The sequence below is a fragment of the Ascaphus truei genome, chromosome 2, assembly GCF_040206685.1.
Source record: "Ascaphus truei isolate aAscTru1 chromosome 2, aAscTru1.hap1, whole genome shotgun sequence".
In the NCBI taxonomy this organism is placed as follows: Eukaryota; Metazoa; Chordata; class Amphibia; order Anura; family Ascaphidae; genus Ascaphus; species Ascaphus truei.
In genome coordinates, this window is record NC_134484.1 from 440,143,955 (window position 1) to 440,170,908 (window position 26,954).

General features: G+C 42.6%; 1 protein-coding gene across 1 annotated transcript in view; it reads right to left on the bottom strand.

Annotated features, from left to right (window-relative positions):
* Positions 1-26,954, bottom strand: part of UBE3C (ubiquitin protein ligase E3C) — a 123,600-nt gene that overhangs the window by 18,404 nt on the left and 78,242 nt on the right. Inside the window, exon 20 of the mRNA XM_075587850.1 lies at positions 8,796-9,008. Coding sequence (XP_075443965.1) covers positions 8,796-9,008 — 213 coding nt within the window. The remainder of the gene's footprint in view (positions 1-8,795; positions 9,009-26,954) is intronic.

Genomic DNA, 26,954 nt, shown 5'->3' on the forward strand with positions numbered 1-26,954 from the left:
ATGCACTTTCAGGAACATACAGATTTGAAAATGGTTTATAAAAATATATATATATGTATATATATATATATATATAAACATTTTAAAATTATTATTTTGAACCCTCCCTTCCCCCAGAACTGTACCGTGTTATTTTAAAATCTTGGGTCCGCTCCAGTCCCCAAGATAAATTTACCGGTGTACTCAACAGTGTTCCCTCTGGAGGAAAAAAATATGGTCAAAAAATATTGGTTCTGTGGGCCAATAGAACTTGTCGGCTTCCTAGTGGCAGACAGCTGCAGCCATGTTAGATTCTTCTTGAAAGTACACAGGCACAAACATTTTTCCTTATCTCGGGAGCCCGAGGTTCCCGGGGAGCTTAAGATATCATGGATATCTCCCCCTCGTTTCCAAATATGTATATATATAAAAAATAAAAAAAAGATGCTTTAAACAAAAAGGTAATTCTGATTGCTCTTGGGAGCCTAAGGGGAACCTGAGCAAACCGCCACTTTTTTCCACTCTGAGGAATCCCCGTTTCCAAAATACTTACCAGTGAAGTTATCGGGTTTAAATCTCCCCACAGGGGAAATAAAATGGTTGCCAAATCAAGCCAATAGGGAGCTTCAACGTCATTAGTTGTGGATTCCTATTGGATGGCAATTTAAATCCCCTTTAAAAATCAGGAAGAATACCCGTAAAGTCACCAATAAGTATCTCAGGAGCTGGGCGAGGGAGAGTAAGGGTCAATGCAATTATTTATCCTTGAAAAATGTTGCACGGAATCAGACAGCCCAACTATTAAACTGTATTTGTTTCATCAGACATTATCTATTCATTAATTAATATAGATTATTAATACCTAAGATTATCCTTTATGTTTCAGAGAGTTGATTTTGTTTTGGGCTTTATACAAATCCATTTAAAATCACTAGAGGTGCGAAAATGTTTTCTAAAGTTTGCAATCCAGACAAAATGTTCCCTTTTTCTCCCCTAGTAATATTTTCTGAGAAGTTTGTAGGGAAAAGAATTCTACAAGTCACATGGCTCTAGACTCGGGTCACATGATCCTGTATCTATACTGCCATTTGTGCCAATGTTTTGAGACAAATTCTGAAAATTGGCAACATTTCACCCAGTTTAAACTTTTGCCAAAAAATAAAATAAAAAATGCAACGAAAACTCAAAATGTAAGAAAACATTGCGGAAAAATGATCACTTCGGAAGACATCTGCGCAGCTCCGATAATCCCCGTCTTTGCACAGAAAGTGGTTAGCATTAAGGGACCTTGCAAAGAAGAAAGGCCATCTCTATGCCTGAAACGGTGCATTTTTGATGTAATAATAATAATAATAATAGCATGTTTTCGTATAGCACTGCTAGTTTTACGTAGCGCTTTACAGAGACATTTTGCAGGCACAGGTCCCTGCCCCGTGGAGCTTACAATCTGTTTTTGGTGCCTGAGGTACAGGGAGATAAAGTGACTTGCCCACGGTCACATGGAGCCGACACCAGGAATTGAACCAGGCTCCCCTGCAGCAATCTCAGTGTCAGTCAGTGTCTTTACTCACTGAGCCGCTCCTTCTCCCATGTATTACCTTGTTCTTTCAAAATTTAAAAAGCATTTAAATTTCACAACAAGATGGTGCATGAATATTTCTGTGAGAAACCTACGATGCGCTCAGCGTTTATGGGTGTGCGGTCTTTTGCAAAGAGCCCCACCATGCAGTACCATCTCATAGCCCATACAAACAGGGGGGAAGGTGGGGGCGCGGAGGAGAAAGAAGTTGCCTTTTCTTTCCTTTTTTAAACTCTTATCACGTGCTTTATTATGAAATACTTCCGTCGTTTTCTAATATGGAAAAATGCTGATTAATCATTCTTTACAATTACTCATATTAAAGGCTGCCGTTGTGGTCTTCTAAAATGGGTTTCATCTTTGTCGCCATTATTGCTGCTAAATTGCTGAAATGTATTTGCCATTATTTTTTTAAGACCCTGGGTGGCCAACTCCAATCCGCCACGGGCCACCAAGTAGTCAGGTTTTCAGGCTATCCATGCTCCAGCACAGGTGGCTCAATCAGAAGGTGGCCCTTGAGGACTGGAGTTGCCCACCCGAGTTAGACACAAGCTGCATGGTACAAGCTATGCGATTACTATTGCACATCAGGCAATGCGTGAAGAAACGAGCATGAGGGGTGCTTTCCATTTACAGCAAATCCAATATATGGTTCTATCTACAACTGCCCCTATAATGCCCACACACATGAACGTGTGACGTTTGGCATCTGGCACAATGTCTTTTGAACTGTATGTTTACTGGCGGACACTAGATGGTGCCATCAGACAGTCAACAGTAGTTTTTCTCTATGAAACATGGTTATGCTGTGCAGTGTATTGCAAATCCTATATATTTAATTTAAGCCAACAGTCGCTCCCAGATGTAAACTAATGTCAGTGATATATTTAACAGGAATAATCTATGACTGACACCTTTAAAAAAAAATAATACTTTCTTTAATGCTGTTAATGTTTCCATCATTATCAATGGCTCCAGGCAGTTTACAATGCGCATCTAATCTCCTTTGTGACCGGTTAAAAACTCTTGTATATTATAGGCCTTGTGTGTGAATTAATTATGCCTCAATCATTAGCCCAACTGATAAAGAGGAAGGATAAGATGAGGTTTGAATTACAGAAGAACTGGTAATGCATGAGAAACACGCTTCACTTTAGAGAAGCTAAATCTTTCTAAGGAGGGTTATCTCATTCATATTTATTTATTTGCACACAGGACAGCCACATTAATTTAGCAGAGTAGAGACTCGCGCTATATAGAGGGTGGCAGGTGGCTATTGGGCTCACTGACTGGAGGGCCATGTAATGCAATAGGTCAGGGAGTGCTGGATTCCTAGGTTATAGCTAGGCAAGAATTACAGTAGAGGCAATAATTTTACAGTGTAAACATTTTTCAGGCTATAGCCAAACCTCTCTCATTCTCCTCTCATATTCAAAACGTTTCTAAAACTTGTCGCTTTTTCCTCCGCAATATCACAAAGATACGCCCTTTCCTCTGTTACTCAACTGCTAAAACTCTGACTCAGGCCCTCATTCTCTCACGTCTCGATTACTGCAACCTCCTGCTGTCCGGCCTTCCTACCTCTCACCTGTCTCCCCTACAATCTATCCTAAACACTGCTGCCAGAATCACTCTACTCTTTCCTAAATCTGTCTCAGCGTCTCCCCTGCTGAAATCCCTCTCCTGGCTTCCGATTAAATCGCGTATCTCACACTCAATTCTACTGCTCACTTTTAAAGCTTTACATTCTTCTGCCCCTCATAACATCTCAGCCCTAATTTCTCGCTATGCACCATCACGACTCTCGCGTTCTTCTCAAGGATGTCTTCTTTCTACCCCCTTTGTATCTAAAGCTCTCTCCCGCCTTAAACCTTTCTCACTTTCTGCCCCACACCTCTGGAATGCTCTTCCCCTCAATACCCGACTAGCCCCCTCGCTATCCACCTTTAAGACCCACCTTAAGACACATCTGCTTAAAGAAGCATATGAGTAGCACTGGATAATCATGGACACATGACACAAAGCTTGGCCTCCTGCAGACGCACTTACTAGTATTCCCTCCTACTGTCTCTGTACGTTCTCCCTACCTACCAATTAGATTGTAAGCTCCTCGGAGCAGGGACTCCTTCCTTAATGTTACTTTTACAGTATGTCTGAAGCACTTATTCCCATGATGTGTTATTTATATTTGTTATTTATATGACATGTATTACTACTGTGAAGCGCTATGTACATTTTATGGCGCTATACAAATAAAGACATACATACATACATACATACATACATACATACATACAAACCTAATTGGTGGGGCTCCAGGAAATTATACCAGGCAACTCAATTTTTATTCCAAAAGTTTATAAATATGACAGTATTAATTAAACAACAGCTTTCCAATAAGCAGCCAACATATTGCATAGACACACATGGTAATATATTAATACATATTACATACATCTCCTGAATAAACATGCACATGGATCCATTTTTGTGCCAAAAACAGGCCCCAGATGCAGGGGTGTAGCTAGACATGCATGGGCCCCCGGGCAAAAATGTTTTCAGGACCCATTAATATTAATACTGACTGCAATATTTTTCTCCCTCTCCCTGATCCTCTCTCTCTCATCATCCCTCTCCATAATAATCTCTCCCCCTCCTAATCTCACCATCAGATCTCACCCCTCACCATCAGATCTCCCCCTCATCATCACCATCAGATCTCCCCCTCATCATCACCATCAGATTTCACCCCTCACCATCAGATCTCATCATCACCATCAGATCTCCCCCTCATCATCACCATTAGATCTCATCATCACCATCAGATTTCCCCCTCATCATCACCATTAGATCTCCCCCTCATCATCACCATCAGCTCTCCCCTCCTCACCATGAGATCTCCCCCTCATCATCACCATCAGCTCTCCCCTCATCACCATGAGATCTCCCCCTCATCATCACCATCAGATTTCACCCCTCACCATCAGATCTCATCATCACCATCAGATCTCCCCCTCATCATCACCATTAGATCTCATCATCACCATCAGCTCTCCCCTCATCACCATGAGATCTCCCCCTCATCATCACCATCAGCTCTCCCCTCATCACCATAAGATCTCCCCCTCATCATCACCATCAGCTCTCCCCTCATCAACATGAGATCTCCCCCTCATCATCACCATCAGATTTCACCCCTCACCATCAGATCTCCCCCTCATAATCACCATCAGCTCTCCCCCTCATAATCACCATCAGATCTCCCCCTCATCATCACCATCAGATCTCCATCATCATCATCATCATCATCATCATCATCATCATCAGCTCTCTCCCTGATCACCATGAGATCTCCCCCTCATCACCGTTAGCCCTCCTCCTCCATGCTTACCTGTAATTGAGACAGGCGGGGGGAGACGGTATGCGGCGGCGAGCCCCCAGCGTTAAACAGACACCGGTAGAGGAGTCAGCACTTGTTATACAGGCAGAACAGGACGGCACGAGGTGAGGAGCGCGCTCTAGCAGCAGACACCGGAAGTAAGAAAGACTTCCGGGTCAGACCGCGCTCCTCCCCTGCTGTCCTGCTCTGCATGTGTAACAAGTGCCGATTCCTCTACCGGCTTCTGTTTAGCGCCGGAGACCCGCCGCCGCATACCGTCTACCCCCGCCTGTCTCTATCTGAAGAGAAAGAAATGATTGTGTCGGCGCTTACTTAGTGCATAGTGTCCAAATAGTGAAAAAAACTTAAATAAAACTATAATAAAGTGACTTGAAAATATTAAAGTGAACTGTGATCAATTAGTGAATATATATGATGACTTTTAAGTCTACAATAAAAATCCTTTACACCACCCAGTGTATAGTTCTAATTGAAAAGCTGCTCAGAAAACCCTTTAACAGACTGTTCTCTAGTCTCTTGGATCCAAATGTTCATCAAACGTTCAGGGGAGCGCCAGTGTTCACATCAACGTCATGAAAGAAACAATAGAAGCGACATAGTGTAGTACAATTTCAACCAGATTAATTGTTTTTTAAGTGAAAAATAGTTCCACTCACACTTTTCTCCTTTTCAATAAAGCAGTACAGAGACACTTTTCTCTCTCTGAATAGAGCAATAGATCAGGAACTCCGCATATGAAAACCCCTTTGTTAATGACTTCTTCCCATCCGTGGTTAGTGTACCCAGGAAAATAATGGAAAATACTAATTGCGCAGTATATCTCAAATTGTATTAAAAAGTAGAACAATAAAAACATATGGATGTGCACTCACATTTGATACACAATAGCAATTTGTGGTACGAAATCCCGACTTTCCTCTATGCGTATTAACCGGTACACACGCTATGAAGCTCACTTCCGCGTTTCGGCTCTCGTCTACGTCACCTCCGGCTGAGTGAAGTTGAGGGCGGAAGGGCTGTCTAGAGGGATCTCCGGCTGCCAGGACTTCGTGTCACGAATGAGCACTAAACACTGATTCAACGCGTTTCGTCGGTACGACTTCTTCAGGAATTGTACTACACTATGTCGCTTCTATTGTTTCTTTCATGACGTTGATGTGAACACTGGCGCTCCCCTGAACTTTTGAAGAACATTTCTATCTGAAGAAAGACAGACGGGCCAACGACAGGGGGTGGGGGTAGAGAGTGGGCCCCCGGGCTTTGCCAGGGCTAAATCTACACCCCTGCCCAGGTGTTATATGAATGTGTGAAAGATGGAAACAAAGTAGCATGGTTAGCAGTCTCACCAGTATTAAATGCCTACAGTGTTGAAATAGAACTGCTGCATTACTAACAGTCCACCCAACTCACATTTTGCGTTGTATACAGCTTTCTCCTGACCGGATTCTTCTTCAAGTTGACAGTAACACTTGAAGAAGCAGCATGTGAGATTTAGGAAGCGCTGTACACAATCATTTTTCCTATGAAGAACTTTAATGTTGTTGTGCTAAAGGGTAACACAACCTACAATTAATCTGCCCTTGTTTTTATTTATGATCCACGTGTTCCCTTTAATCCTTGCCACATTTATCATTGACAGTTTATCCAGCTCCTTACCCAGAGTGCTGCCACCGTGGAACTGATGCGGTGTTCTGTACTCAAATGGAATAGCCCATAACAAAAGACTTAAGTACTATAGCATAGATTTGGTGATATTAGTTATTGTGCAGTTAGGCATTTGGGCCTAAATCTGCAAAGTTCTTTACCAATTTAAAATATGAGACAGGTGTAAAGTGGTAGATTGTGTGTTACTGTACATGACAGCATTTTACTTTTTTTGCAATTCATATGTATATTGCAAACTGTGGTGACACTTGTTAAGCAGCAAGCCACATACTTTTTTTTTCAGTTTCTAAACCGAGGGAGGGTGTCTGTGGCTTTGGAGCTGAAGCTTGTATTCTTCGCTCCAGGGCACCCAGGTTTCCAAATATTTATGTTTTTAGTTGCCAGTAATCAGCTTCCTTTTCGGAAACAGCAATGGTCACCAAATTGATCTCAGTCCCACCGGTCAATAGGAAGCCGCAATTTAATTGGGGGATGACGTTTTGGATTTAACATGGACAACTCTAGTGCCCATCTTTGATTTTACATGAAGATTACCTGCAACTCCATATAAACATGTTGCAAAGTGGGGTTTCTGAAGGTAAAAAAAAACAAAAAAAACAGTGCCGTTCAGTCCTGGAGACCCCCTGGGTCAGATACCATATAAAAAATAAAAATTTGTTGTGAAAATGGTTGGGAGGAGGCAGTGTAGAAAGAACTGCCGCTCTAAATAAACTAGGAATTGAAGAAACTGGACACAAATAATATATTTTTTAAATGGAAAATCCTATCAAAAATTAAAATCTATATCATGTTATTACACATCAAATGCTTAAAAGAAAAATACAAATTGGATATAAGGGAAAAAATATGCAACACATGACAGAAGCAGCATTGGGATTGAGGCAAAGACAATGTTTTGGGGAACAAGCCCCTTCGCCAGATGCCACCTGAAGTCCAGTAACCTCTGAAATCTCTTTAAATAGTGGTCAGCGCAGGGAAAAAAGGGATATACCCCCACCATCCCCCACCGTGTCTGTCTGTCATCCTCTGGATAGCCGCATCATCTCCGCCCAATTGATGACATGACAGAGTCGGCAATGGGTCAAACCCGGATGTATGCGCCCAGAATCGCCAACTAAATAAAGGCAAGCAAGGCCCCGGCTTTAATCTGAAGGCGGCCTATTGCTTTGTAGAAAAAAAATGCCACAGGACAGGACTCCTAAGCCTAGAAAATCTCCTTTATATTGAAACTTGAATAAATAATTTAGGTTTATATAAGGAAATGTGTCGGAAAAGCATGGAGTCCACTGTCCGTTATTATCCCAGCACCACTCCTAATCATTTCACAATCATATGGATTTTCGTGTTGACCTTTAAAAAAGGTACCAGAACAGAGATATTTATAGATGTTTATATATAGATCTAATATAATGTCTTTTTTTTTTACCCCTTTGTATTGAACGCAGAGGGGTTAACTTTTTTGCAGTGGCTGTCAAAATACGTAAGAGGGAAACCAGAGGATTTCATACAAATAGCCATAATCTATTCTGGCCAGAGAACAATTACCAATTAACGACTCATCCATTAGGATTTCTCTCATCGCCTCAGTAAAAGTTTTAACGGTCTGTTAATGCCGTTGACATCCGGAATTATTGCTTTATTATTACCTGGCTAAATACAAATTGAATACAAAGGGGCTATTTAATGCCAAAGGCAATTCTAAGTTAATGCTTAATCTTTACGGTATTTCTTCTCTCTAATTATTGGAAGGCTTAGGTCATCCAGGCAGAAAATATGATTTATTTAATGCTCGGTCAACACCGAAATTCAGACAATTCATAGACTCAAAAGTCTAAACAAACTGAAAATAGCAGATCAGACACACACAGAGGCTAACTTCATACATTTGTCACCTAGAAATGTGTACACCGGCAGACTGAGTGTATGACGATTGGCATGCAGAATTGACAGGTACTTTTGTGTGCTTTTGATAACTACAGGTTTACTTTTTCATTTCATTTCAAATGTATACAACTAATACAATCAATAACATTGCGCCTTCAACGCTGAACAGCACAAATACCCCTGTCACACATTTGCCTTATCTTGCTTCCTAAATCACACGAAGGCGAGACAGGAATTAATGATTGACCAGTTATCCTGGGAGAAAGAAAACGTGGCTTTTTTTTTTACCTGTGCTTCCCCGAGGTCGTTATTTACCACAGTAAAGTTTAACCCGAGCTCTTCCACATCTTCTTCGTAGCTCTTTAGGAAAAGCAGATTTCTGTACATTTCGGGATCCAAGGATGCCAGGTGGTGAATGTCAACATCAGCACTTGTGCCCAACAACTTCGACAGGAAGAAACTAGCAAAAGGAAGTTCAACCAGCATGTTTTCATACAAAGCCTGCAGCCGGGAAAGAAACATATAGCATTATTCCCATTGTTAACAAAACAATTGTTAGGATTTTATTATGTTTGTCCTTTGCATTCAACAAGGGTACTCTAACTTTTCTTTTAGGACAAGGTTTCTTCACCTTTCCCCCCATAAAGATGACCTATTTAAGTGATCTAATGGCTGTGGCACCCAACGGTTTATCATCAGTGACGTTCATTCAAATTCCTATACAACTGGTTCATAATGGAATTAAATACAACTACATGTGTACACTTACAATAGCAGTGTAAGAATGATGGCAGCATGAACCTCACAACACCACACACTCAAAAATCATCAGTTGTTTTCTATGGGGAGTACTTCAGGTTAGTCTAGAGCAGGGCACCAACACATAGCATAGTGCTTGAGTAAAATCCAGGTACATTTATATAGCTGATAAAATGGGAATGCCCACTTATAGGGTTTGCAAATATGTGAACGTAATCAAGTAAAAAAAAAAGAAAAGTAAGGTCCTAAAGGCAGCCAGTGATCCACATCATTTATTTATAAAATGTTTTACTAGGAAGTAATACATTGCGAGTTACTTTTTGTTTTCAAGTATGTCCTGGCACAGAGTAATGACAACAATACAAGGTTACACTAAATGAACAGGGTCAGGCCTCGGACATGGTACAGCAGGCCGTGCGCCGAGCGAACAGACTGCCTTAAGGCAGTGTTTGCGTCCGTGCGGCGCGCGTTGCACGAGAAATCAGTTAAACTGATTTCTCAATGCGACAAACAGGTCACGTGAGCGGTTCAATGAGGGCGAACCAGCTCCGTGACGTCACTAGGAACACCCCCGGGAATGCCCCCCACCGCTCGTTTAGTATGGCCAGGGAAAGCATCCGCTTTCCCTCAGTCCCCACGCGCCTCCACACGGGAGAAGTCACCATGTCCGCAGCCTTATACATTATATTTAAAGACATCATGGTCAGTCTTCGCTTCGTTTTACCTGCAGGGGTCTCAAACCCTGTCCTCAAGGGCCACAACAGGCCAGCTTTTATGGATATCCCTGCTTCAGCACAGGTGGCTCCATCAGTTGCTCAGTTGAGGACTGCACCACCTGTGCTGAAGAAGGGATATCCATAAAAGCTGGACTGTAGTGGTCTTTGAGGACTGAGTTTGAGATCCTTGTTTTAAAGCGATATTACTGTACTAGTCTGTATTTTTTTTTGCAGGCTTCAATCATAAAAGCCTTCAGTAACATATTAGTCTCGTTTTATTATACAGTACTATTAGCGTATTCAAATATTTCTATTTTTAAATTGTAGACCAGCTTTTAGAAGTAATAAGATAACATGTTTTACGAGTCAAAACTTCTCACATCTAGCCTGCATTGTAAAGTTAAGAGTGATGAAGTAAAGCCAACAATGACGGAAATAACTTGTAGCCATATGTTTGTTTACAAGTTTAATCTGATCGGATTATCTTGTTAGTGAGAGATAAAACAGTTGTCACACTTCTTTATCATGGATTACTTTGCACATTCAATACAAGGTGGGCCATTTAACGATTGCACTGCTTAAATTTGCTTACACTGCAATCTGAGCCTCATTCAATAACCAAGGTCTCCAAACTTCAAATGACCCCATCGTTTATTCCAAGTTTCCCCATGGAAACCATACATGAAGCTGTATCACCCAGAATCCCTGTTCTCTACATGCCTATTGATAACCATTGCAAGTACAATGCTATAAAAATACATCTGTCAAATGTAAATGACATCCATACTGTATGCGCTTTACTGAGTGCCGACATACTCTACTCACTCCTAAAACCCTCTTCCCCCCCCCACCACACCTATAAAGGATTCCATACTGTATATTAATGACTGACACTTCTGGTGGTTAATTACAGTGTTACTTCATATAGTATCAAATAGAGTCAGGCTCATTACTTCTCTTTCCCCCATCATTGGGCATAACCTTATATCCAGAAGCCCCAATCCTGGTCTTTGCATTTATCTCCACCCTGTCCTGCTCCTCATATTCACCATTTCTCTGCTGCTCCCCAACTTACACGTTGCATTTCCTCACTCTCGTGTCCTAAATACTATATATTCTCTTTCTACAAAATGGCCTCACATACTACATATCTCTAAATTAAATCACTGTATGTGTTGCTCTTTTAAAATGCGAGTTCTTCATAGATGCAATGCTCTTGTTAAATGATAGTGCATAGAACGGGGGGTTCTGCCAGGGGCGTAGCTATAGCCCGCTCTCTAGAGTGACCAATCTGCCGACTGTGCATACGCGATCGGCGTTCAACACAATAAAAAAAATTGCCCGGGAGCCCAGCAATGTCTCGCTACGCGACTGGGTTCTGCACAATACACGTTCATCTCTGACAGGGGTGGCCAACTCCAGTCTTCTAGAGCCATCAACAGGTCAGGTTTTCAGGATATCCCTGTTTCAGCAAAGCTGGCTCGATCAGTGGCTCAGTTTTAGGCTGAGCCACGGATTGAGCCACCTGTAGTGAAGCAGGGATATCTTAAAAACCTGACCTGGCTCTAGATCATGGTGCACGAGATTTTTCTGGGGGAGGGGAGCGGTGCTTACAGAGGCCCCATGCTCTGCCCCAAAGCATTTACAATTAAATGCAGAGGGACCGCGCGAGGCCTCTGTAACTTCCCTTACCTTGACTCGGACGGCTTCGGGCAACACATCACATGACCCGATGGCGTTTTTTGACACTGAGACAAGGTAAGGGGGGTGGGGGGTGAGCTGTGGGGGAGCGCAGGCAGGGGGGGATGCAGAGCAAAAAGTCTGTGCACTCCTGCCCTAGAAGATTGGAGTTGGCCACCCCTGACCTGTGAAGAACTCACGGTGGCCTCTTTTAAGGGTGGCACATCCTACATCTAAACTGTAACTACATCTACAAGATAACAGAACATATTTTGTATAACACGTTTTGTTATGGCGATTGATTTTTAGAAAAAAAAAAAAAAACGAAACAACTTGTCATACAAGATATCCACTTTTGGAGCAATTTTGTCCAAAAATGATTATTACACCCACAGTGAAAATGGCGACAGACTTAATGTGTGAAAAAAGGTGGAACAGATTCTTTTTTTTTTTAATCAGCAAACCTCTCAGAACTAAGGCTTCATTTGACAAAGTCATTGCTCCCGCATAATGTAATCATTCGGAAATGGGGTTTCTTCTTAAGACTCACAGCTTAATATTACTGTATCTCTCCAACGTGCAAGAAATAATGGCAGTAAACCCAATGTATGTCTCCATTTTGGGGTTTAATGTGAGAATTTGGGTAATTAAAACATGCGTTTTCAAACTTTAGAATGTAAATTGTTTTCACAAAATATCCTTGCGAGGAGCCGACCTTTTTTCTGACCGAGTTGCCTTTTTAATTGGCAGTTTTATTTTACAGTTCAATGGCATTAGGATTGCAAGAATAATGGCTTCAAAGTAAAGGGAGCTCTCTCTATATATGAAAGCACAATTTATTCAAGGTGTGGATTTTAAACTTCGTGTTTGTGCAGTTGGCTTTAAAAGCAAACCAGAGGTGTAAATAATTACTTTTCAGCATATATCCAGTGTAAGGTCACTGTTTGCTATCCTTTAGCTCGGAACAAAACGCCCATTGTCATTCACTATACATATCAAAGCTACCTGATTTGAAATTATAAATTCCCTTTATGACTCATGGAATGTAAATGTGGAAAATATTTTTTCTTCCCAAAAGGCAGGTTCAAACCTTTAAGGCATTAAGCATTGAAACCCTAATAAATGATGGTGCTAAAAAGCATGACCACATCAGCTAAATGGATTATAAATTAAATTTCCATAATGTATGCAACAGAAATATCAACTTGGACATAAATCAAGGTATTTTCTAAACACAGGTTAATTATACAACTTTAGAAACTGTCTATTTTTTATGCAAAATAATCCACTTAGCATTTGTCATATTGGTCTTAATCCTTGGACACTTGCATCATATGCCCCTACAAGTCCATCAATAACTCAGTGTCCCGAAAAAAAAATAGCAATAGGTATATTGAAGAAACGTGTATGTTATTTTTCAAGTGTCTGTCTTTTATGAGGGTTCATTGCCAGAAATTGTGCCAAAATGATTTGAAATAAAAGGGATTAATTATGGTAGAAGCCTTTTAATATAAGTGAGTGCGCTAGGAATGTGATTAATGCAAATTGTGTTACTATCAGGAGAATAAATGCGGACAACAGCACAGGCCATTTCTGCCTGCTGCCAAATAACTTTAGTAATTTACTGCATTAAGAATCAATAAAAAAAAAATATAATGCTTTTCAAATGCATCACGATCAATCTTTAGGTAGTTCCAAAGTGAACATTTATATCTTCATCTAAAAACTATATAAAAACGGTGTTACCCCCTTTTTTTTGTTTACCAACTTTGTTGATTAGATTGATAACATGTAAACATTTATACATATTTGCCTACATGAATATCACATGTTAAACATGCGCAGATTTCCACAAGCACATAGATTGCACGCTCCTCGGGGCTAGGATTTACTTTCCTATTGCCTGCATTTGTTTGCTGCACTTGTGTGTTAGAATTCCCTGTAATTGTCGCTTTTGTAGAGCGCTGTATACATTGGTGCGGCATATAATAATAAAAACAAAAACATACCTCAGCATAAAACATTACTAGAACAGGGGAGACCAACTCCAGTCCTCAAGGACCACCAACGGGTCCAATTTTCAGGATATCCCTGCTTTAGCACAGGTCGCTCAATCAGTGGCTCAGTCAAAAACAGCAACACCTGTGCTGAAGCAGGGATATCCTGAAAACTTGACCTGTTTGTGGCCTTTGAGGACTGGAGATGGCCACCCCTGCAGTAAAATACATCTTTCCGTATTGATTAACCACCTTAAAAATAACGGCATATCCGAATCATTTAGATGTGGGACCTAATTTATAAAAACATTTTGTTCTGAGCATAGGACTGAAACACAAATATGTATCATATTCGATTATTCGTTTCGTATGAACACATGTTATGATACTTTATTAAATACATTCCATCCTGTATATAATTGTACCCCTATTCCCGAAACAAGCTTATTGAGGACACTTGGCATTTTCTACATTTGAGTAATGGTATTTCTGTAATACATATTCATAATATTCTTATTTCTTTAAGTGAAATATATTAATTTTAACAAACCCAAAAAAAGGGGGAGCACCTCAGGGGAATTGTTTGTTTGAAAACGATCTGAAAAATAAATCAATCAATTTCTCCCTTAAATCATTATGGGCATATGCTGGTATGTATTTGTAGTATTAGATACTGCCTTTTTTTTTTTTTTTTAATTCAACTCTTAATGCCATTTTAATTAGTTTTAATATTTATCAAATGTTTTACCAGGAAGTAATACATTAAGCGTTGCCTCTCATTTTCAAGTATGTCCTGGGCATAGAGTTATGATGACAGATACATGGGTACATTAGGTCAGCGGTGCGCAAACTGGGGGCTGGGGGTCGCGAGACTGCCTGCGGGGGGGCGCGGGGTTTACAGATGCCCCGCACGCTTCCAGAAGGCACTTAAATTAAGTGCCAGGGGAGCTGCAGGGCCACTGTAAACCTTTACTTACCTTGGCTCTGGAGGCTTCCTTTCAGCGTCGCCACGGCAACGCGGCATCAAATGACACCATGAGGTCATGTGACGTCACGTTGCTATGTCAACGTGACGTCATGATGCTGGAGCGGAGGTAAGTGGGGGCGCGGGACTGAGGGGACCGTCGGCAGGGGGGCGCAGGGAAAAAAGTTTGCGCCCCCCTGCTTTAGGTGAACAGGGTTATACATTATATATAAAGACATTGCATTACATTAGGTCAGGCCTGCACAACTCGTAAAGCGAGAAGGGCCGAACTGCTCCAAGGAAAAAAAATTTGGGCCGCACGGGTAAAATCATCATCATCTCTCCTCCACCACCTCTCATCATCATCATCATCATCATCATCATCCTCATATATCTCCCCCAGAACCAGTCACTATCAACCTTTGCGATACTCCCCATCTATCTCATACCCCCATCTCTCCCCCTCATCCACACACATAATACTCCCCCTCAACATCAAACACACAATAACTCCCTGCACACCACACACCCCACCCCCCTGCACCTCACAGCCCTCTCCCCCTGCACCTCACATCATTCTCCCCCCATGCACCTCACATCACTCTCCCCCCATGCACCTCACATCACTCTCCCCCCCTGCACCTCACATCACTCTCCCCCCTACACCTCCAATGACCCTCCCCTGCACCTCCAATGACCCTCCCCTGCACCTCCAATGACCCTCCCCTGCACCTCCAATGACCCTCCCCGGCACCTCCAATGACCCTCCCCGGCACCTCCAATGACCCTCCCCGGCACCTCCAATGACCCTCCCCGGCACCTCCAATCACACTCCCTGGCACCTCCAATCACCCTCCCCTGCACCTCCAATCACCCTTCCCTGCACCTCCAATCACCCTTCCCTGCACCTCCAATCACCCTCCCCTGCACCTCCAATCACCCCCCCCCTGCACCTCCAATCACCCCCCCTGAACCTCCAATGACCCCCCATGCACCTCCAATGACCCCCCCCTGCACCTCCAATCACCACCCCGGACCTCCAATCACCACCCGGACCTCCAATCACCCTCCCCTGCACCTCCAATGACCCTCCCCGGCACCTCCAATCACACTCCCTGGCACCTCCAATCACCCTCCCCTGCACCTCCAATCACCCTTCCCTGCACCTCCAATCACCCTTCCCTGCACCTCCAATCACCCTCCCCTGCACCTCCAATCACCCCCCCCCTGCACCTCCAATCACCCCCCCTGAACCTCCAATGACCCCCCATGCACCTCCAATGACCCCCCCCTGCACCTCCAATCACCACCCCGGACCTCCAATCACCACCCGGACCTCCAATCACCCTCCCCTGCACCTCAAATGACCCTCCCCTGCACCTCAAATCGAACCCCTCCTCTGCACTTCAAATCGCCCCACCTCTGCACTTCAAATCGCCCCCCTCCTCTGCACTTCAAATAATCGCCCCCCTCCTCTGCACTTCAAATCACCCTCCCCCCCGGCACTTCAAATCACATCATCTCGCCCCCCCCCCCTTCCCTACCTTGCGGTGGAGGAGGCGGCGGCAGAGCAGGCAGGATTGCACGCACGCTCTAGCAAGCAGCAGGCAGGAAGTGCCTCAATGTGGGGGGTGCGGGCTCGTGGGGGATGGGGCGCGGGAGAGCGGACTCGGGAGGGGGAGAGCAGAAAGCCGCCACGGGCCGCACAGTGAGTGCAGGCGGGCCGAGTGTTGTGCAGGCCTGCATTAGGCCTGGGACATAGAGGGTTCAGCCGCGCTGAGCCGCGCTCCTGCTCTGCCTCGCCTGCTGAAAATTGAGCTTTTTTCTGTCCTTGCAGGCGAGGCAGTGAGTGCGCTCAGGGGGCGGGGCGGAGCAGAGGCAGAGCGGAGGCGGGCCTAGTCCCCCGCTCCCATTGGATGGGAGCGCTCACGTGACCGCTCCTCCGCTTCCCCGAGTGGCAAATTTGAAACTTGCCTGTCTCGGCAAAGTTTCTGAGCCTCCGCACGCATCAGCGCGCATGCGGAGGGGGAAACTATAGCCGCGCTGATGACAGATGCAGGGGCTTTGTGCATCTGCTCAGCACGGCTTAGCCTGCCTCAGCGGGCTTAAACTTACTATGTCCCAGGCCTTAGGTAAACAGGATTATACATTAAATATGAAGACACTGCATGCAGAGCTAAAGATAAAATAAGTTATAGGCGTGTGTAACAGTTACAGACCACATTAATATACTGAGCATCCTTTGATTTCTACAGCAGGTTTTATCCCACCTCACAAGCAGCGCAAGTTCTTTGTAACACTTTCCTGTTTGTGATAATTTGGTGCCAATATTCCCAGCAGTAACTGCATTGTAGCTGCTGAGTTACACTGACTGAAGGATTGATTGAAACTGAAAGGTGGCCATTTTATTAGGCACACAATCAGGACTTTCTACATTTATAAGAGGAGAACCAAATGATTAGGTAAGACTGTAGGATTATACATTGTCATATGCTTTACATATACACATAAGAAGAAAGAAAAAAAAGGGAGGAGGGGATACAGTATTGCTGCTTTAATGTTCTTACATTTGTCTCATGTTTTCCCTCTCTTTGTACGGTCCACACCATGTTCATACATATGAATGCATTAAGAACAGTTTGCATTTACTTGCATTTATCTTTTACGCCAAGGTTAACGTTAACATATTATTTTGATGCATTTTTGGAGCACCAAAGCATGATTGCAATTTATTTCTACATGTCATTTGCATGCAGTATGTGCGCTACCGACAACATACAAACTCTGCCTCTTACCCCACGACAAGTACAATGTTTTTCAACCAGGGTTCCCCGGGCATCCCTAAATTGTTCCCTGTTATTTTCTGGTCATTTGAAAATTGTACCTAATACAGAAGAATTTACCATGCATCTGATCTCAGACGCGCTATTAGAGAGGGTTGGGGTTCCTTACAATGCATCTGATCTCAGACACACTATTAGAGAGGGTTGGGGTTCCTTACAATGCATCTGATCTCAGTTACAATGCATCTGATCTCAGACACACTATTAGAGAGGGTTGGGGTTCCTTACAATGCATCTGATCTCAGACACACTATTCGAGAGGGTTGGGGTTCCTTACAATGCATCTGATCTCAGACGCGCTATTAGAGAGGGTTGGGGTTCCTTACAATGCATCTCATCTCAGACGCGCTATTAGAGAGGGTTGGGGTTCCGCAGTACTTCACAATATAATTATAGGGTGCCTTAACCAAAAAAAAGTTGGAAACCACTGTTCTAGGGTCACTTTTTTTGGTAGTGAAAAAAAATAAGAGGCAAATTATTATTACTTTAATGCTACTGCAATTCTCTTTTGTCAGACATGAAGGAGGAGGTTAAAGTCAATATTAGGAGATCATGAGGATGCTTTTCAAAATACTTTGTGTAAAGTAGCAGGTGTACAACATGCTTTAACTGATAGTTATCAGTGCCAATCTCACCACGATGTAAACTCAAGCTGATTATAGCATAAAAGGAAATGGGAACAGTTGAAAAATGAACTATTCATTGAGAATGGTTATGTGGATTGGGTGCCGGACCTACATTGGCAGACTTCCACCTTTCAAACACAGGAAACCCTTAAGAGGGAAAATAAAAGGATTATCTTAGTCCATACCTGTTCTGTCAAGTGTAACTTCAAGTTTACCTTTGGAATAAAGCGCTTCCTAAACTTGTCAGTGCGGGGCTAAGCTGCGCACAAGGTAAATAGACCAAAGATCCCAGAGACTGACCCCGATACCTGGAAACACCTAGAGATCTACCCAACACAACTAAAAGGCTTATGTATGAGAAGCAGAACAGAACTGAGAGGCGACTGTTGCTAACTATATCTAGCAATAACGTTAGTAAATAAGCAGGAGAAGCTTCTAATTTTGCTGATTTGTAACATAATAATTATTATCTCTTTTGCCTGAAGGAACCCGAGTGGTAACGACTGCTTGCACTCTTTAACCATTAGCTGGCTATTAAAGGTATCCCTTCTGCCTCACTTTTGTTCTGTCTATTTTTACAGCTAAAACAATATGATTCCCCTTTCTTCTTTAAAAGGAAAACACAAATGACAAATAAAGCCCATGTCCCAGTGAAATGATTGAACAGAGGCACAGCATAAACTTGCAAAGCAGAAAATGTAAATGATGGGAATCACAAAAAACGTGATTCAGAAAATAGTGTGGAGCAGAGTCCCCATCCTTACCTCCGGTGAGGTGTAGCTGCCGGGCGCTAGGCTGATCGGTGGAGTTCCGAGCGATCAGGGAGTTGATAGGGGGCGGTCATCTTGGAGTGGTGGGGGCACGCATATGCAGTGTGTCCAGGCGGCTATCTTAGATTGGCTCCGCATAGACACAGCGGGACTACGAGTCCCAGAATCCGCAGGGGGAAGGGAGATCCCGTGGTGTGATCCAGCGAATGGAATGATCAAGCTGGAAGGTAGTGTCCAGGGAGCAGTGGCTTCCTGGATTAGGCCAGACCTTGCCCCATAGGCCCTCAGCTGTGCCCTGAGCCACCATCAGCTGAGTATTGTAGGGAAGGCCCCAGATAGGGACCCTTCCCCTTACATCAGTGAGAGCACTGCTGTACCGGTGGGCAGACGCCCACGCGGTGATCTGCGGCCTGGTACCAGCCTGCAGGTTGCAAGGACATTGTGTGAGACACTCCGGCTGGAGCTCGGGACACGGACCACTCCCTGGATAACGTGTGAGGGGATTGTTGGAGGCCCCGCTGCGTGGGACCTGCTTCCACACACGTCTGCAAGCTACACCTGGGTACTGGAGTACCCAGGCAGGAACTCAGCGTGCACCAACCTATCACAGGGTGTAGCGCTACCTCACATTTGGGTGGGATTGCTGGAACGGACACCAGGGGTTATTGGTGCCACGGCACCCTCAGCACTTTGGGGGAACCACTCAGTGTTCAGTGTCACTGCATTATATTGTTGTTGCATAGTAGTGTGTAAATATATATTTATATTTTGTGTACAGTAAAGGTCAGTTATATACATTGTGTGGTGTTATAGCTTACTACTGTTGTATTGGTTCCTGTGAGGGGTTATCCCGCCAACGCTGGGATCCCTCATAGGTGGAGTCACTGCACGCATAGAGGTAGAGCTCACCCCAGGCTCCCAGAGGCGGAGGCCTCTAGTGAGCATACAGGTACAGCAGCACGCGTAGTCGCCCACGTATTTCCTTTAGACTGAGTCCCCGCTGGCGCTGAGCGCGCTCATGCTTGGAGAGTCCTGCATGGACGCTTGCGCACACGGGGTAGTTGAGCGCGCGGGAAAGTATAGTTTTTTGTTTACTTAAGCGCAGAGCGCGGATGAGCGTGTGTCTTAAGCGTCAAGCGCGGATGAGCGTGTGTGCTTGTGCATGAGCAGCGTGATCAGGGACTTAGATATAGCTATATATGTAAGTAACCGCCACAAGCGCCGCCCGCTCAGTGCACTCAGCGCTAGCGGGGACGCAGCCTTAGGCATAGGGAAAGGGGGCTACAAGTGTATGTTGTGGTATCTTGCCTTTTTAGACATAGGCATTCGTGCCTCATTACAGTAACAGAGTCTGTAAAAAGACAGAAACATGACGTTCTTTAGAGAAAGTAATCCCTTTACCACATACGTGTAATTAAGCCCCAGAATGCATGCAGTGTGCCAACTTCTATTCAAGTGCATGGAAGTTAATGCATCATTAACTGTGCATTACCCAGCTTCTCATTATATTGAGCTAGTGTATCCCCTAAAAAAATTAATAAAGGGTTTAAACAAATATAATTACATTTTCAGAGAAAAAAAAAACAATACTTGAGTTCACTGCCAATAAATATTAACTTTAAATCACAAAAAGTCACAGCAAAGCAGAAAGTTCAAAGAAGGTTCAATTACCAAGAAGAATTCATTCTTTAAATTTATTTATTTTTTAAAAACCCAACTTAAAAAGACTAAGGCTTTTGCAAAAGCTTGGTATGTTATTACCGCATTCTGTACTTTAACTGTTTATTTATTCCCTGTCCAAGAGCCTGATTTAGAGGCAATAAAATGCAATCACTACACAAACCAAAAGCTGGAATCATCCGCTAATGGAACTTTTAACTGAGAAGTGACCACTGACATGAGATAATTCTTCTCCTGCAGGCCCTGCTTACAGAGACCTGCGCATACTTTATCACGGTAAACAATCACTAACATATGCATTAAAGAAAATTTAAATCCATTATGACCCCATAAATATTCCCAATCAATCAATATACTACTTAGTGTTAAGAGACCACACTCTACTAGTCTTTGAGTAGGCTACTAAAGGTATCATTTCAATGTTGGAATAAAACTAAGCAATTTGTAATACAAATATAATTGGTTGAGTTAATCTGATCAGATATGCCATCCTCATGATCAAAATGGTGAATGCAATACTGTATTATTAAAGAGCAAAATGAACAATCTAAGACAGGGGTGGCCAACTCCAGTCCTCAAGGGCAACCAACAGGCCAGGTATTAGGGATATCCCTGCTTCAGCACAGGTGGCTCAGTCTGGGACTGAGCCACCAGTGCTGAAGCAGAGAGATCCTGAAAACCTGTTGGTGGCCCTTGAGGACTGGAATTGGCCTCCCCTGCTCTAAGACATCATTCATGATTGGCTTAAAATGTAGTTAGAAAAAAAACAACCGTTGATTCTCAATCTATGCATGAAGAGGATACCTTTGAATCGTGTAGTCCAAGAAATGCAAAGTGTAATAATTACAACTAGCCAAATAATGGGGCTCTTTATAAGAAAATAAGATACCATGATTTTATTTGTAACCATTCCGAGCTAGGAGGACCTGCAACTTGTATTATTAACTGGGTGTATTAACAGCAGCTCCCTCCGGCACAGGGAGGATAACCAAATTGCAGTATGGTCTAGTTCTGTAGGCTTCAATCTGTGTTCTGTGGAACCCTGGGGTTACCCAAGAGAGAACATGTGGCAACGGCTGTCGTTTTATGTTTCTACACACAATCGTTTTACATTTCAGAATGAAAAGGTTATTAAACGTTCTACTACAATGTTATAAAGGCACATACAGTATAATCTAGGAAGCCGTTAATATATTTTGAACAAACATATACCCTACCACAGCCATTAAATGTTGGCGTACTTAGCATAAATGAGTTGGGGGTTCCACACAGACAAATGTATAAGGGAATGTGAGAAGGGTGCCTTGGCTCTAGTTAAAAACTGCCTGAATTCCTGAAGGCAGCAGAAGTTATCCCCAGCAACAGCTGATAAAGCCATAGTCGGTTTTTGTAGAGCTGGAATCATTCTATCTTTCGTCCCTAGTTCGATAATGAAAAATAAAAAAAAAATATATATATACATTTCAAAATCTGCAACATCTATAAAAGGTACAGCAGATGATTTAAGAATAATAAATATTTCATATAGCGCTTTTTCCCCCAATGGGACTCAAAGCACTTCACAATTACAGTACTGTGTACGGTACGCAGCACATAGGATTTTAACATATACAGTCCCTACGCGATGAGCTTACAATCTACAGTATGTTTTTGGTGCCTGAGACACCGGGAGGTATAAAGTGACTTGCCCAAGGAGCTGACACCAGGAATTGAAGCAGAATCTCGTGATTCAAATGTAATGTCATTATTTAGAGCAGGCATTTCAACCGGGGTTCCACGACTGCCAGAGGGGGGGGCGAGGGGGGGAAAGAGCTGGGACCTCTCTCCAGCACCCCACGCAGCACTGACCCGGCAGTAACGCAGCTCTGCAGCAGCAGCCGCCCGGTCACTGCGATTCTTTCTTTCCCTGCTCCTGTCGGCGTTGGAATTCGCGTTCAACTTCTGGCTGACAGGAGGGAGCTGCAGAGTGGCGTGCTGCCCAAAGCTGTGTGTGTGTCGTAAGGGGGCAAGAGAGAGGGCGGTGTGCTGTGTTGGGGCAAGAGAGAGGGGAGTATGTTGTAAGGGGGCAAGAGAGAGGGGGAGTGTGTAAGGGGGAAAGAATGTAAGGGGGGAGTAAGGAGAGATGGGGAGAGTAAGGGGGGAGGAGACTGAGGGGGGGAGGAGAGTAAGAGAGGGAGGGTGTGAGGGGGGAGGGTGTAAGGGGGGATAGGGTAAGGGGGGGGAGAATGTGAGGGGGAGGGTGTGAGGGGGGGAGAGTGTGAGGGAGGGTGTGAGGGAGGGAGGGTGTGAGGGAGGGAGGGGAGGATAGTGTGAGGGAGGGAGGGTGTGAGGGGGGGGAGTGTGTGAGGGCGGGAGGGTGTGAGGGAGGGAGGGGAGGATAGTGTGAGGAAGGGAGGGTGTGAGGGAGGGAGGGAGGGGAGGATAGTGTGAGGGAGGGAGGATAGTGTGAGGGAGGGAGGGTGTGAGGGGGGGAGTGTGAGGGAGGGGAGGATAGTGTGAGGGAGGGGGGGTGTGAGGGGGGGTGTGAGGGAGGGAGGATAGTGTGAGGGAGGGAGGATAGTGTGAGGGAGGATAGTGGGAGGGAGGGGAGGATAGTGTGAGGGAGGGAGGGGAGGATAGTGTGAGGGAGGGTGTGAGGGGGGGGGAGAATGTGAGGGTGAGGGAGAGTGAGTGACATTTTTGATTTGGAATATGTTGCACTGGGAATAGAGGAAGTAAGATCTTTATTTCTTTATGGAGAATTTTCCAATGAGAGTAGTTTGATCTACTTTAAAAATCTCTATCACAGAAATACAGTAGATGTTAGGTTTGTAATTGCGAGTAGAATTAATGTGTAAATTACTATTCCCTCAAAACTATTCTACCTAATATATCCCCATCTCCAAATGATAACCATTAGCTTTACACTATATCAAACATGACTAGATCTGGCTGAAAAGAAATTCATATTTCTGAACTCATTTTAATTATCTTTGGTTCTACTACTTGAATCTATTTCCCATATATATTTGGCACAATGATACTTTAACTCATATATAATGCCCAGGAGTCCAGTTATGGATTAAATGTAGATCCTAAAATCAAATCAATTCAAGCACAATTCGTTGCACTATTAAATCTTGCTAAACTATTTATCATCAGCGGTACATTAAAATTATGATCTCATCTAAAGTAAAACCAGCCTTTTCTATCTTGTATTTAATGTCCCAGTGTTTAGATTTTTTTAAATCTAATAACAATTTTAATAAATTTGTTGTAAATTGTGATAGCTTTAAGTGGACCAAAATTAGAGTTCTTCCTTAATAAAATGATAGTGTACAGAGCTTTCAAAACACTATAGATTTCTTCAAGTGTCGACTTGTATATATAAATGAACAGTAGGACTCCCCCTACTCTCTCCCTTGAGAAGGTATTAGGTTCTCGAAACGCGTTAGGGACACGTGCTCTTTACTCTTCCCATCAACATAGTAAACAACTATGCATTGATAACATTCAGAATAAAGGTCTATATTTTAAAACAATGGTTCTGAAACTGTGGTCAGCCACAGCTATTCTTACATACTGTATGGTGGTGCAGCAATTTCTACTGTACAATATAGGGGCTCCTTTTTATTTCTGTATCTTTTCACCCTGTGTTTTTTGTTTGTACAGTATCTCTTAAAACTTGGTCTCTCCACTTCCTAGTATTGGGTTGAAGGATGTAAATCGGAACAGGGCATCAGACTAAAAACACACTGGGATTGTTTTGTATGCTGTTTAACATTTTAGAAGGGTGCTCTTTAAAAAATAATGTCATTTTTAGTGAATATTATTATTTTTTATTTATTTTTTTACTTTTGAACTACAAATTCAGACATTAATCTCCTTAAGTATGGTCACCCAGTATCATGTAAATAAGCTACTATGGTATGCTGGGTATTCATATGAAAAGTACTCTAACCATTTAGAATTAGAAAAATAATTTGTCTAGCTGTATTGTTAACTTGGATACTGTATATAAATCCCTATTTAAACTTGTGTTTAAATGCATTCATCCATAGAAAGATCTCATCACATAGTATCATATTAGCAACAGTGAGCTTCCATAATCATCCCAATTATTCTCACATGCCTATTTATTAACAGATACTTTAAAACATAAGTACAGGCATACCCCGCATTAACGTACGCAATGGGACCGGATCATGTATGTAAAGCGAAAATGTACTTAAATGGAAGCACTACCTTTTCCCCACTTATCGATGCATGTACTTTACTGCAATCATCCTGTACGTGCATAACTGATGTAAATAACGCATGTGTAACAGGCTCTATAGTCTCCCCGCTTGCGCACAGCTTCGGTACAGGTAGGGAGCCGGTATTGCTGTTCAGGACGTGCTGACAGGCGCATGCGTGAGCTGCCATTTGCCTATTGAGCGAGATGTACTTACTCGCGAGTGTACTTAAAGTGAGTGTCCTTAAACCGGGGTATGCCTATAGTTCAAAGATCTTGAAGCCATATTGGTCCTCGAGAATGCTAATTTGTTGCAAGTTCTGATACTTTTTAAGGGAACCAACTTAAGAGTTCTTCATAGATGAAATTATGGTGTGCCAAGGTTTCGAAACATCATAGGTTTCTTTTTCAAGAGTAGACTTTTAAATATAAATGAATGGCGTGACTTTTGATGATATTTTATTGTAGGTTCTCAAAACGCGTTATGGGCATTCTCTTTTTTTTTCTCCTGATCAAAAACATTAGAAGGGGAAAGTCTTCGGTTGCCGCACTGTTCTCAAGAAGTCTCAAGAAGTCTCATTACAAGACATTGTTGAAAAATGTGAATTTATTTGCAGATTAGACCCATTAGTAAACCATAGAAAATTAAATTTAGCATAGGTTGAACTTGATGGACGTATGTCTTTTTTCAACCTCATCTACTATGTTAACTGTGTCAAACATTCAAAATAAATGGCTATGTTTTAGAATAATGGTTTTCAAACTGTGGTCCCGGGGTGGTCTCCAATGGTGGTCCAGATAGCCCTGAAATTTGTTTCAGGCAGCTATTACTTGCAACCCATGGCTTTTTCCATCACTGTCAGCAGATCAGGTATGAAGGTTAATCTATTCATTTGAAGAAATATAGAATATGTATTTACTAATATATTGGTGATCTAAGTACATATGTGGGTGCAATACAGATTATTAACATTGTAGTGGTCCCTAAAAAGGAAAAGTTTGAGAACTGTTTTAGAAGAAAACGGATGATCTGGGAAGTTTACAGTTGCGGTTACACTGCTATATATGACTGGATTCTCGGCATATCATTCTTCAGCACAGAGACTATGGGATAGAATGAGGCAAATAGAAGTGTGGTGTGTGCCAAGACACTGATCACATGGTGGTCATGAGAACTAAGGGCATACCAGGCTGTTTCAAGGTCTTGTCATGAAAACAAAGAAATTCTGCCTTCAACAAAAAAATGTCTTGTACACTAAATTATACTGCAGCTAGTAAAAATCTTCTGAAGATATGTACATTAAATGACAACATGAAGTCCATTTAGTATTTATTGCACATTTAGTAAAGTATTGCACATTTACCATGGAATTAAATACCCTTTTACAAACCATTTTTATTTTAAAGGGAAAAAATGGCCAGGATATATGTTTCAGCAGCCAGGTGAATCCTAGCATTTAAACAAAAGAAATATGAAAGTTAGCAGAATGAAATGAACATTGGGATCTTGAGGAAGTCCATTTATGAGTGTACGCCACTTTTAAATGTAAGGCTCTATATAAAATCAGGATTATTCACTGTATTACAAAGCATGACATTTTTATCTATGCTTATATTCATGGTATTAACGGAGTACGTGTCTGAGTTCTAACGTAATAAATGCACTGTAAAGTATTAATAGCAGTTATACTGAGGGCTATATTCTTTATTGTCTGAAAATAGACTGTTAAGCCATTAAGGGATTCTTTATCTACCAACACTAATTGATAACAATTGACAAGCATCAGAGTATAAGAGGTATATTAACCTCTTTAAAACAGTTGTGAGATAGGGTGAACGGCAGAACCAGTGCACTTACATGGTCTTCATATAAAGTCCCACTAATGCAATCTTGAATGTAAAAAGACAACAATACTTGTCACAAAAATATTCATTAAGCTAAATAGAAGAAAAACAGCACATGCTAAAAAAAATCAGTTGGTACCCTCTATTACAGACATGGTTTAATGTTTAAATACGATTATATATAAAGATTGGGAATTTGTATCCTAAAACATAATTTCAATTTCACCAAGCAATGGCTACAAAAGATTTCTTCCCAATGTCAAAAGATTTTGCAATGCATTTCAATTAGAGTACTAAGAGTCCCCAGCGTTACGCATTCTTTTTAAAATAGGATGAAGTTGATGGCAAATATAT